We start from the raw sequence: 12,923 nt of genomic DNA, 5'->3' as shown, positions 1-12,923 counted from the left end.
ATGAAGATTTAGACTTGATATTTGTGGAGATAATATGAAATCACAGAAAATTCTGTCATAGTTCTTAACAATCAAAACAGAACTACCACAGAATTCAGCAATCTCATTCTGGGTACATACCAAAAAAATTGAAAGCAGGGACTCAAATAAGCATCTGTACACCACCCAGTATTCACCACCCACACTTATAGCAGCAGTATTCTCTGGCCATAAGTTTCCAGTCAAAATATGGAAACAATCCAAGTGTCCATTGATGGATGTTATTCATACACATAACTATGTATTATTCAGCCTAGAAAGGCAGGAAATTCTGAGTCTTGTTCTGACACAAATGAATCTTGAGGATATTATTGAACATGAAATAACTCAGTTATATAAGAAGACAAACACTATATGATTCCACTTCACGAGGCAGCTCAGTAGTCAAACGCACACAGAAGGTAGAATGGTGACTGGCAGAAGCTGGGTACAGGGAAGATTGGCAGGTGTGTGTGTGCCTATTTAATGGGTACAAAGCTTTAGTTCTGCACAATGTAGAGTTTTACAGGTGGGTGTGGTAGTGATGGCTGCATAACAGTGTGAGCATTGAGCTGTATATTAAACAATTAGGATGGTACATGCTACAATTTTTTGAGGCACAAAGAAAAAAAAAGAAACCAAAGAGATCAACTTTAAAAAGTCCAACACTTATTTTTTTCTTAGTAAGATGAAGATCAATTTTCAATTACTTGTTCCCAAATAATATCACAGAAAAAATACTTACCGTTTCTGCTCCTAATGTCTGCAAGCCAGTGTAAGTTCTGTCCAGCTATTAAAACAGAGGAGAGTGCGGAATGTCACTGTGCTGGCCCAGAATCTCAGCACATCTCTATCTAAGCCCCTCCCACTGCAAAGCCTTATAGTGGTTGTAGGTTATCCATTCATCACTTCCACAGAAACCCTCCATTTTCTGGGGGAAAGCACTGAGTAAAATAAACAACCTTATGCATAAGTTACTGCAGTTTAACATAAATTGTATATTTGCAAAATCCGATCCTAAGAAAAATCTAGAAATCTAGTCAGCGCTAGCTGTTGCAGCAGTTTGCAGGAGTGAAATACCATACGCAAGACCTGTTTCTATTTTTTTTTTCTCTCTCTCTCTCATTCTGTTTTTCAAATGAATAAATTTGGGTGATTGATAGTTACATAGATTTGAAGTTTCCATGTTCTCTAGAGCTCAGAAATTATACTTTGTTGCCATATATTGACAAGTTACATTCTTGGAACTAAATTTTAAGAGAAACATTGATAATGCAGTTGGTATCAGAATAACAAGAACTGGAAAACAGTATTATGTCATAAATAGAATTTGGCTCCAAACGCTCAAACAGACATTTAAATCCACTTTATGTTAATACTTAATGGATTAATGTTAATGGTTGATGGATCAGGCTGGTGGCTTGATCCCATCACAACATTTGAAGGTGTGGCTTTGGGAAGCCGCTGGTTTGGACAATGATGCTGCGAGGATGACTGCACACTCAGCACAGAGGCAGAGGGAGAGCGCGCTCCTCCACCTGGCTTCCGGGCTTCCCAGATCACCATGGCTCTCTCCCTGCACATGCTCCACCTTTTCCAACCTCAGAGGCTAGAATAATGCGGCCACCCAACCTTGAGCTGTAAATTTCCATAACTAGGCTGAAATAAATATATTTCCTTCCTAACAAGTTCCTCTCAGATACTCTGGCCATAATAATTAAAGGCTGACACACAGCAAAAAAAGCAACACTTACTACTGAATGAATTTTGATCTGGAGCAGAGAAAATACAGAGATGAAAATTATCAGTTTTAGGAATCTTAACCACAAAAAAAGTTTTTGGTATTATTTCAGAAAACAAATAAGGACAAATGAGAGTAAGGGTTTTTTTTTTTTTTTTTTGGTCTTTATTAAAGAGTAATTGTAGGTTGGTCCAGTGTGAAAACCTAGTGGTTAAAGTCCTCACCTAACATGCACTGGATCCCATATGCGTGGCGGTCCTAATCCTGGCAGCCCCACTTCCCATCTAGTTCCCCGCCTGTGGCCTGGGAAAGCAGTCAAGGATGGCCAAAAGCCTCGGAACCCTGCACCCGCATGGGAGACCCAAAGAGGCTCCTGGCTTCAGATTGGTGCAGCTCTGGCCATTGCGGCTGCTTAGGGAATGAATCAGCAAACAGAAGATCTTCTTCTTTATATCTGACTTAGTAATAAAAATAAAATAAATCTTTTAAAAAAAGGAGTAATTGTAGATAAATTTGTGAAAGAATCTTCTAAAGTTTATTTACAAAATGGATCAACAGGTGATCTTGGGAAGTGCTATGTTCCACGGTGATGGCTAAGAAGTTAAATTATTACCAATCAGGGATGGAAGATGGTGAATTGCACGTATTCTGGAAATCTTAAACTTCATCTAACACTTAAGGGTTTTTAATATATTCTTATAAAGATCTATTTATTTGGAAGGCAGAGCTCCAGAGAGAAGGAAAGACAGAAACAGATCTACTGCTGGTTCATTTCCCAAATGGCTGCAAAAGCCAAGGCTGGATGAGGTCCAAGCCAGGAGTCAGGAACTCCATGCTCTAGCCTGGTCTCCCATGTGGGTCAGGGGCCCGAGTCTTTGGGCTGTCATCTGCTGCTTTCCCAGGCATATTAGGAGGGAGTTTGATTTTAAGTGCAATAGCTCGGACATGAACTGGTGCCTACAAGATGCTGAATCACAGGAGGCTTAACCTACTGGGCCACAACACAGGCCATAAATATTTAATATTTACAGTATTTTAAAGCATGTCATATATTACAGGTTTTCAGAATACAGAGATTATCACAGGCTGAAATATCCAGGAAAATTTACACAGAGACTTGAAGAAAATTCAAATAAGCACTGGAAGAGGACAAGAGCATGAAAAGACACAGGGAAGAAAGAAGACCCAGGGAATTTCCAGCACGCAAGCAGGCTGACACGAGTGCAACAAGATGTTCACGCAAGTCAGCAGTACTAGATAACTCAGGGGAAGTCAAGCCAAAATGTGAAGAGCCCTGACCAGCAGAAGAGCATGAACTGCAACGTCAGGAATTCAAGTTCTCTGAGGAACCGCTAACTGGCGGTGGTGCGGAACGGAAAGGGGAAAGGAGAGGGAGTAGACAAGTCTACAGGGAGACAAAGGACTAACAGTCTAGCAACAGGACAGGAAGAAAGAATGTAAGGAAGATTATGAAGAAATCATGGTCTACAACTCAACAGAAAGATGGCTTCGAGAGTTAACACGGAAATGACGGGAGAATAATATTCCAGTACAAAGAAAATTCATATAGCCATAAAACAACTGTTTAAGGCATCAAGGCCAAACACACAACAAAATAATAGAAGCATGTTCCCTAGTAAATTAGGCAAGAAACATTTTGCTGGGTCTGAGCGATTTTTACAACATAATACGATGTATTCCTTAATTCAGAAATAAGGGATGGGCAGGCACAAGGTTTATGTGCAGTGGTTAAAATAAGATCAAAAGAAAGAAAAATTATTTTAGACCTTCTTAATTGGACAATATTCTTCCCCTGTGAAGAAAGTGGCTACATGCTCACTAATCTGCTGCGTTTCTTCTCTGAGGTCATAAAGGCACTTTAGTATTATAGTAATCTCCAGACAGTAACTCAGACATCAAGTTACAGCAGTACTGTCTAGCACTCAGGGAAGGTAAACGTCGCCACTCCTTAAAGCTGAAGGAACACAAGCAATGAAAGGGGAATTCTATAATGTACTCAGATTTTGTTTTATTTTTATAGCCATTGATGAGACTAGTGTGATAAATTACAAAGTAAGGGAGTTTTAGGGAGAATATAATATTAAAATTATATATGGAAAAAAGGAAACATGAAATCACTATAAGAGGGCCTGGGCAAATATTAAAAATGATTTGTCTTACAATTATAAAAGTTAAACATTCTTATTTTAGCATAGCGTCATAAAACTAGTATAAAAAACAGACTCATTGGTAAAGGGAGATCTGAAAAACAACTCCAACACTGTATCATCAACAGTTTTATATTATGCTTTTCACTTGCTACAATGGCAATTTTCCCTGTATATGAAAACACTTGATAAAACACAATTTACAATGGCTGTGTAATAACTCATGTGGATATATCAATGATGGATTTCTACAATACACTGCCATCTTGCCTACTGTTTCACAGATGCCAAAACATTCACTTCTACTTTCATCCTTATGAGATAAATGAAGCTTTTATTCTTATAACAAAAAGGGCTTGTTATCAGCCTTATTTTATAGAAAAATAAATTTAAAAAAAAAGATTTCAGCAATTTTGTCCCAAGTTCCACATTAATAGTGAAGTTCTGATTAGAGATTCAAGTATGCTAATAGCATGATCAACTAGTTCACCCTTTTTAAAGAATACACACTTGCACTGTGCTATAAACCAACTCCCTCCCCAGAGGACAATGAATCACTGTAGCAGAGTGCAAAACCAATTCAGCAAGACTATCCTGCTCCATCTCTCAGGAGGCCTAATACTATCAATATAAATAGCTGGTGAAAAAGACATTTCATTTCTAGAGCCATTGCTACAACATTGTTACAATACCTTTAGATTATGTATGATATCTATCCGTTTGTTCTGGCTGTCCTTAAAGTGAACTTGAACTCTGACAGGAAACTCACCCCAGCCTCTTCTGGTCAGGTGAAAAGGAGGCTCTCTAGAGAAAAGCAAACATCAACACATTCATCCATGTTCATCTCTTGTCCTCGAGAGGAAAAGCTCTCTCATAATGGATAAACTCAAGTTCTTCTGAGAATCATTTAGGCTTCCTCAACTCAAGTTAAATCAACATGATGAATTTTGCTAACATACTACATTATGAAAAAATAATTCAACTCAAACCTACACTAAGTACTGAATTACTGAATGCTTAGCGTTAAGGAGTGCAGCCCATACACTTCGGATTTGATGTCATTTCCACAGATGAGCAAGCCTCCCTGACAGGCACTTGATGGACATGCCTCACGAGGCCTATGTTCCCTACCTCACACCTGCAAACTCTGCCCGCCAAGGCAAAAATAAAACAAACAAGAATGCTCAACAAAGGGACTATTCATTTGAAGCTGTTTGCTAAGAAGACTTAAAGAATGGTCATTTGCTTACAACATGATTTTCCCCATTTGCTGACCATGATTTTAGTGAGTAAATGGAAATGTGTGTGAATACTAATTGGATTAGAGGATTCTTAGGCAAATATAATTGTGAAAGAGAGAATTAATCAACCATACTGGCAAACGATTACTAACTGGTGATGAGTAACTAAAGATTCATTATACTTAAAGACTTTCTGTAATAAAAACTTGGAAATTTAATCGATAAATCTTTAAGTCTGCAACATCATTTCAGCTCATGGGGAAAAGACAGAAAGCTTTTAAAATGAAAATTTGTTATGAATTCCTGGCTTGGAATTATTGTAATGAAAGAAGATGCCAAGATTGCAGTGAAGAAAATTTTTTCCATGGGATGTGATTCTGGAAAACTAAAAACACACACAGATTCTGTAAGGGCAAAATCTAGGAGCACAACTGGAGAGCAGTCACACTAGAAATGCTGCTGGTGATAAGCTTAGTCACTTAAATTCCAGCAAAGTGGAGCGACAAGCTACGCCCACTGTGCAACAAACACCCTTTAGTAACACTGTTTCCTGAACTTGTCTCACAATGGACATGGTAAATTGGGTATATTATTTAACTTATACTCATTACTTTTCAACTTCTCATGTAAGGTTAAATATGATCAATGACCAAAAAAGGAAAAACCACAGTAATAAGAAATGCAAACAGGACACAAATTCTTACTCATCCACTTAATTCAAACAGCTAGCCAGTCTGGTAACCACAAACTTCACATTTACTAAAGCTCCATTATGTTTCTTTCTTTCTTTCTTTCTTTTTTTTCATTATGTTTCTAAACAGCTCTTTTATCAAAAGTTTCCCTTACCTCCCTAATGTTGGTTCCAGGTAGCCATTCAAAACTATAAAGAATAGTCTTCTACCACATGAAAGGCCTTTGAAAGAACTAAACTCCCCTAACTTCTTCAAGATGAATGTCTCTGTTCCTTACAATACTGTGATACTGTGTCTCCTATGACCCAGCCAGTTCTAAGACCTTTTCATCTATTAACTTATCTAATCTTTACAACCACAGTTCAAAATACTCCCTCTGAAATGGTAAGGCTGAATAACTTGCCAAGGTTACACAAGTCACTATGGAGTCGGGATTGAAACTCCAGGAACAGGTTGCAGGAGCTGTGCTTTAACCACCGGGCGAGGCCACATCCCCCTGTTAGTGGATCTTATTGCACTGGCTGCTCTCCCATAGGCACACATAGTGTAAGGTCACAACTGTGCTGAGCACAGAAGTCCATCTGACATCTAATAAGGCAGCCTAAAGTTAGAATTACAGAAATGGCCTCCACAGGGTATTCTGATTAGGCAATACAGCTCTGCAAACTACTGTGGTATTTCGGAACACTTGTGAACTGAATGAAAAGGCAAAAACATTTTAAAGAGGCTCACGAGGGGGTCCTGTGCAGTGGCTGCCTGCACCGTGGCACCCCAAATGGGTAGTCTGAATCTGGACGGTCCACTTCCAATTCAGCTCCCTGCTAATGCTCTTGGGAAAGCAGCAAGTAACAACTAACTGCTTGGGAACTGCTTATTTGACACTCAGGGTCTTGTGGCTAAAAGCCAAATTTACAAGCTCAGCATTGAGAAGCTGGGTAAAGACAGTCATGACAACTGAACCAAATGTAAAAATGAGACTCCTGTGGGAGCAGAATCGACAGATGCTCTTCATCAGGCAATGTGCTATGATAGGGAAATTTAGAGTACAAGAAAAAATATCTGAAGCCTGGCACAGTGGCCTGGTGGCTAAAGTCCTTGCCTTGAACATGCCTGGATCCCATATGGGCACCGGTTCTAATCCCGGCAGCCCTTGCTTCCCATCCAGCTCCCTGCTTGTGGCCTGGAAAAGCAGTCGAGGATGACCCAAAGCCTTGGGACCCTGCACCCGCTTGGGAGACCCAGAAGAGGCTCCTGGCTCCTGGCTTCAGATCAGCGCAGCACAAGCTGTTGTGGTCACTTGGGGAGTGAATCATCAGGCGAAAGTTATTCCTGTCTGTCTCTCCTCCTCTCTGTCTGACTTTGTGATAAAAATAAAATAAATCTTAAAAAAAAAGAAGAAAAAACATCTGTTCATTTATCCAGAAATATGGTTAACCCCAAGTTTCAAGGCAGTTGCCAAAGTCCTATCTACTCATCAAATCAGTTATTTTTATTTTTTTTAAAGATTTATGTATTTATTCACAAGGCAGAGTTACGGAGAGGGCAAGACAGAAGAAGAGACGGAGACAGAAAACAGACTAATTGTCCATCCGCTAGCCTGCTCCTCAAATAGCTGCAATGGGCCAGTGTTGACCGGCACAAAGCCAAGAACCTAGAACTACTTCTTGGTCTCCCAAGCAAGTGGCAAGGGCCCTAGTACTTCAGCCATTTCCTGCAGCTTTCCCAGTCACATCAGAAGTGGGACTGGAAGTACAGCAGCTGGCAGTCCATATGGGATGGGATGCCAACATCATATAACCTGTGGTGTTACATCATCAATACCAATTTAAAAATTTTTTACTTACTTATTTTCATTCTTACTTGAAAGGCAGAGAGACACAGAAACAACAGAGAGAAACATGGAGATAGACCTTCTATCTACCGGTTTATTCCCAAGAGCCTGCAGGAGCCAAAATTGAGCCAGGCTAAAATCAAAGACCCAAAACTCAATCTAGGTCTCCTGCCCAAGACACAGGGAATGAAGTACTTCAGCCATCAGCACTGCCTCAGAGGGCGCACAGCAATAGGATGCTGATCCCAAGCACGGTAGCCAGAACCTGAATCCAGCTCTCTGATACAGGATGTAGAAATATCAAACGACAATTTAACTGTTATGCCAAATGCCCTCCCCTCTTCAAGCTAGACACTTGATAAAAGTAACATTTTGAAAGGCCAGTGCAATGGCTCAGCTAGCTAATCCTCACCCTGCAAGCACTGGCAACCCTTTGGGGTTCCTGTCCGGGCTGCTCCACTTCCTATCCAGCTCCCTGCTGTGACCTGGGAAAGCAGCAGAGGATGGCCCAAAGCACTGAGATCCTGTAGCCATGTGACAGACCCAGAAGCAGCTCCAGGCTCCTGATCGCTCAGCTTTGGCTGTTGTGGTCATCTGGAGAATGAACCAGCATATGGGAGATCTTTCTATCTCTCCTCTCTGTAGAGCTGCCTTTCCAATAAAAAGAAATAAATCTTAAAAAAAAAACAAAAAAACCAAAGAACCATATTGAATCCAACAACAAAAAATGTATTAACAGAAGATACTGCAGACACACAGAATGAAAGAAATGTGAAAAGAAACTGCAGCAACTGGACTTCCTTAGGACTGATGCAACACGCTGACAAGAGATCTGTCATACTTTAACACAGAGCCCAGCAGGGAGTTCTTGGCCAATGCAATTTCTTATCTAATTGTTCATTGTTTTCCTACAACTTAAAGAAAATCAATAATTAATTCTTGGTGATAATGTAAAAATAAAACTGGTGTTGGTTTGCAAAATAAAACAAGTGCTGGTTTGTATCAGCATGTACTAGATTTTATGTAATGACTGTTTAGTCTCATTTTTTTATGAATCAGATTTTCATCATCAACACAAAATATGGTTAACACATTTTAATTGTGTTAAAATGTTTTTCTAGGACTACGTGCTTCAGCTTCTACCATATAAGGCAATCTGCATTCTTTTAATTAATATAATCACAGACAAAATGTTTCTAAGCTTGTCTCTCACCATACTCAAACACCTCTGTTAAACACTGCCCACTTGGAGTTGGGATATCTAAACTCAGAACAGTGTTAAAGCATAAAACATTGTTAACATCTTGGGAGCTTTCCAGGAGAAGTTGGGTGCTGCACTAGTCGTACAGGATGTTACTTTCTTTTTTTTTTTTTTAAAGATTTATTTATTTGGGGGCTGGTATTTTAACATGTGTAAAGACTCTGCCTGCTATGCTGGCATCCCACATGGATGCTGGTTTTAGTCTCCACTTCTGATCCAGCTCTCTGAGAAGGCGCCTGAAAATGCAGTGTAGGATGGCCCAAGTACTTAGGCCCCTGAGCCCATGTGAGAAACCAGAATAAAGCAGCTGGCTCCAGATTCTGGTCCATCCCAGCCCTGACCACTGTGGCCATTTGGGAAGTGAACAAACGGATGAAAGAACCCTCTCTCTGTCACTTCTGTTTTTAAATAAAAAAATTTTTAAAAATTTATTTAGGGCCCGGCACAGTGGTGCAAGTGGTTAAAGTCCTTGCCTTGCACGCCCGGGATCCCATATGGGCGCCGGTTCTAATCCCGGCAGCCCCGCTTCCCTTCCAGCTCCCTGCCTGTGGCCCAGGAAAGCAGTCGAGGACAGCCCAAAGCTTTGGGACCCTGCACCCGCGTGGGAGACCCGGAAGAGGCTCCTAGCTTCGGATCGGCCCTTGCGCTCACTTGGGGAGTGAATCATCGGACAGAAGATCTTCCTCTCTGTCTCTCCTCTCTGTATATCCGCCTTTCCAATAAAAATAAAATCTTTAAAAAAAAAGATTTATTTTTATTACAAAGATATACAGAGAGGAGAACAGATAGAGAGGAAGATCTTCCATCCGATAATTCACTCCCCAGGTGACTGCAACGGCCGATGCTATGCCGATCCAAAGCCAGGATCCAGGAACTTCTTCCGGGTCTCCCTCACGGGTGCAGGGTCTCATGGCTTTGGGCTGTCCTTGACTGCTTTCCCAGGCCAGAAGCAGCAAGCTGGATGGGAAGCAGGGCTGCCAGGATTAGAACCGGTGGCCATATGGGATCCAGGCACGTTCAAGGCAAGGACTTTAGCCACTAGCCCACGCCGCCAGGCCCTTAAATAAAAATTTTTTAAAAATAATTTTAAAAATATGTATTTATTTGAAAGGCAGAGTGACAGAGATAAAGGGAAAGTTGAAGAGAAATCTTCTATCCGCTGATTCATTCCCCAAATGAACATAAACAGCCAGGTCTAAGTTATTGAAGCCAAGAACTCTAACAAAGCGCTCAACATGGGTGGCAGGAGCCCAGATACTTAGACCACCATTCACTGACTCCCAAGCACATTAACAAGAAACTGGATCAGAAGTGGACTAGCCAGATTGTGAACTGGGACTCCAATATGGGATGCTGGTCTTTTAAGAACATCTTAACCCACAGTACACTAATAGCATCTGTACAAGGCATTTCTTAAAGTCTGCATATAGCACATAAAGATGGGGTCCTCGTGTGCGTGCTTCCTTGTCAACCATGTGAACAACATCAAAACTAAAAGAAAAGAAATAATGACAAAAGTAGTGGCAGAGAGAAGCATTCATAATCAAGTGCTAAAATCATTCAAAGAGGGAAGGGATTTGTGGTATGAGTGGGTAACTGAAACAAAGGAGAAGCAGCAGGTCAAGTTTCAAATGAGCTGAGACTTTCTCAGAGAGAAGGGAGAAAAGCAGTCTACATGCCACAAATATGAACAGGAAGGACTCAACAGAGTAAGATGTGTGGGAGGAAAGCAAGCCAGCCACCACTTGGAAAAGCTACAGAAACAGCAAGATCCTCAGAAGACACCCTGTTGCATCTAAGAGTCAGGAGTGGAACAGATGTTCTGAATAGAGCACAGGACATAGGAGAGTCTGATAACAAACCACATCCACAGCACAGCCATACAGTGAACACAGACATGACCCATAACAGACATAACGATCCAAAAAAACATCTAAATCATACAAAAGGCTTCACAATAGTACACATACTGCCATTCCTCTATGGAAGAAAACAAAAGCAATTCTACAAGCTTATTTTGTGTTTCAAAAAAAATCTCATTAGGAGTGGCATCTGAGAGGGACCACAGGAATTTTCAGCATAAAATACTACTGCACTTCTGTATTTTGATATGCAGTAACATTTTTACACCTATCTATGTAAGCAAGTTCAGCTCTTTTCAGGGGAGAGCAAAATCAGCTAAACTAAGAACAGTAACAAACTGGCAGGAAGGGGCAGTGCCTGCTCAGACAGCAATCTGCAAGGAGAAAGCCAGTTTACAACTCTATTATGACTAACAGTCAATGCTGAGTAAATTATTAATAGAAGAATTTCCAGAGAATGTGCTGAAGTGAAGTCACTGTTCCTCCTATTTCCACTTTAGTAAACCTGTAGTTCTTAGGTTAACTTCTCAAGTACACTTACCTAACTTCCACAAGGTCATTTGGTTTGTAGCTAGGATGAAGGAAGAACCAAACTTTTTTAACAAAATGATTAATACTGGGTTCTCTACGAGATCCTCGGACATACACCATCCACTTATGTGTTGACTGGTCATTTTCTTCCCTCTTATCTGGAGGTATATACCTAGAAAAAAGGAAGAAAACAAAAAAGACAGAAAAGTCTGAATTTCTTTTTGCTTCAAATACCAAACAAAACAACCTTTACACATAAAACTTTTCCTACTTAAAACAAGGTTAAAATTCCAGCAATATTTAACAGTGGTATCACGCAAACAATCTTAGAAGTAAATCATTTTCCTAAACTTTTTTTTCCCTTTGGATCAAGGGGGCATTCCTTTAATTTGTCATTATCAATTTGAAATTAAAAAAAAAAAAAACAAATCATTTTTCCTGCCAAGTGGGTACTGAGGTAGAAACAAATGGGCCTATTCCTGTCTGTGTTGGGGAGTGAGCACCCTTTGGGTTGCTATCATTCAGGTTTAAAGGCACTATAGCTTTGCAGCTTTCTGATACTCACCGCTGCCAATGTGGGAACTGGCTTCCTTCCCGAGTCAAAGGATGCCATGGCCTCTGTCCTGACCATAGCAACTAACATCATTAGCCCTCTTCTTTATGTGCCCTGTCTTTATCTCAAGGTATGCAGCTGTTTTCCATCTAGCTGGAAAACGTGGTTATGGCCTTCTATTCATCTATACCTACAGTTATCCTTAGGGGGTCAAACTGTCTAACTGTCCATTCTTTGCCCTTTGCTCTCATCTGTGAAAACCAGCCTGTAAGTTACATGAACCCTGTTGATCCCTAGATAAATCTGGCAAGAAGCAACTTCTTTACAATACTGAGCCTTAGTTTTATCATGTCCATAGTAAAGTTTGTGTAAGTTTCCACAAAAGGCTACTACTAGTGTCTTTTGACTAACTTACTGTGTACTTATTTTTCTCTGTATATTCAGTGCATCTTTCAGGATACTTGTGGGCAGGTGTTTGGTGGTGGTTAGGATGCGACCTGGGACTCCTGCACCGAGCAATCAGAGTGCTTGAATATGGAGACCTGGCTCCACTCTCAGGCCTTCCTTTCTGCTAAAGCACACCTGGGAGGCAGCAGGCGCTGGCTCAAGTGCTACAATGTCCCCAGGTGGGAAGACCTGGATCTAGTTCCTGACTCCTGACTTCAGCCTCGCAGTCTCAGTTGTTGTAGGCATTTGTAAGTGAACTACTGATAGGAGATATCTTTAAATTTAAAAAATAATAAATTAAAATAATTAAATTATGCCTTATAAGTATGTGTGTCACATAAAACATTCAATACTTGTGTACTGATATTGTATTCAATAAACCTGCTAACCCATAAATACCAAAATTTCATCAAACACTGTTCAAATTACACAATCATACTATCTATTAATCATATCAATAAATGTTACGCTTTTCAAAAAATCTGACTATCTCAGTATCTCCAAGTGCAAAGTTCAATACTAGAGTAATACACCTCATCTTGGTCTAGATTCTAACAGGAAGTTTAGCACTGAGGATG

The 12,923-nt window shown here is 40.3% G+C and overlaps 1 protein-coding gene across 1 annotated transcript in view; it reads right to left on the bottom strand.

Moving 5' to 3' along the window:
• The window catches only part of YEATS2 (YEATS domain containing 2), a 109,380-nt gene that overhangs the window by 59,666 nt on the left and 36,791 nt on the right, over positions 1-12,923 (bottom strand). Inside the window, exons 7-9 of the mRNA XM_041002599.1 lie at positions 11,356-11,517; positions 4,620-4,731; positions 764-808 (exon numbers count right to left, since the gene is read on the bottom strand). Coding sequence (XP_040858533.1) covers positions 764-808; positions 4,620-4,731; positions 11,356-11,517 — 319 coding nt within the window. The remainder of the gene's footprint in view (positions 1-763; positions 809-4,619; positions 4,732-11,355; positions 11,518-12,923) is intronic.

Source organism: Ochotona curzoniae, unplaced genomic scaffold (genome assembly GCF_017591425.1).
Source record: "Ochotona curzoniae isolate NIBS_2020 unplaced genomic scaffold, NIBS_Ocur_1.0 scaffold_2587, whole genome shotgun sequence".
NCBI lineage: Eukaryota > Metazoa > Chordata > Mammalia > Lagomorpha > Ochotonidae > Ochotona > Ochotona curzoniae.
This window is presented reverse-complemented; position numbering and strand designations above follow the sequence as displayed.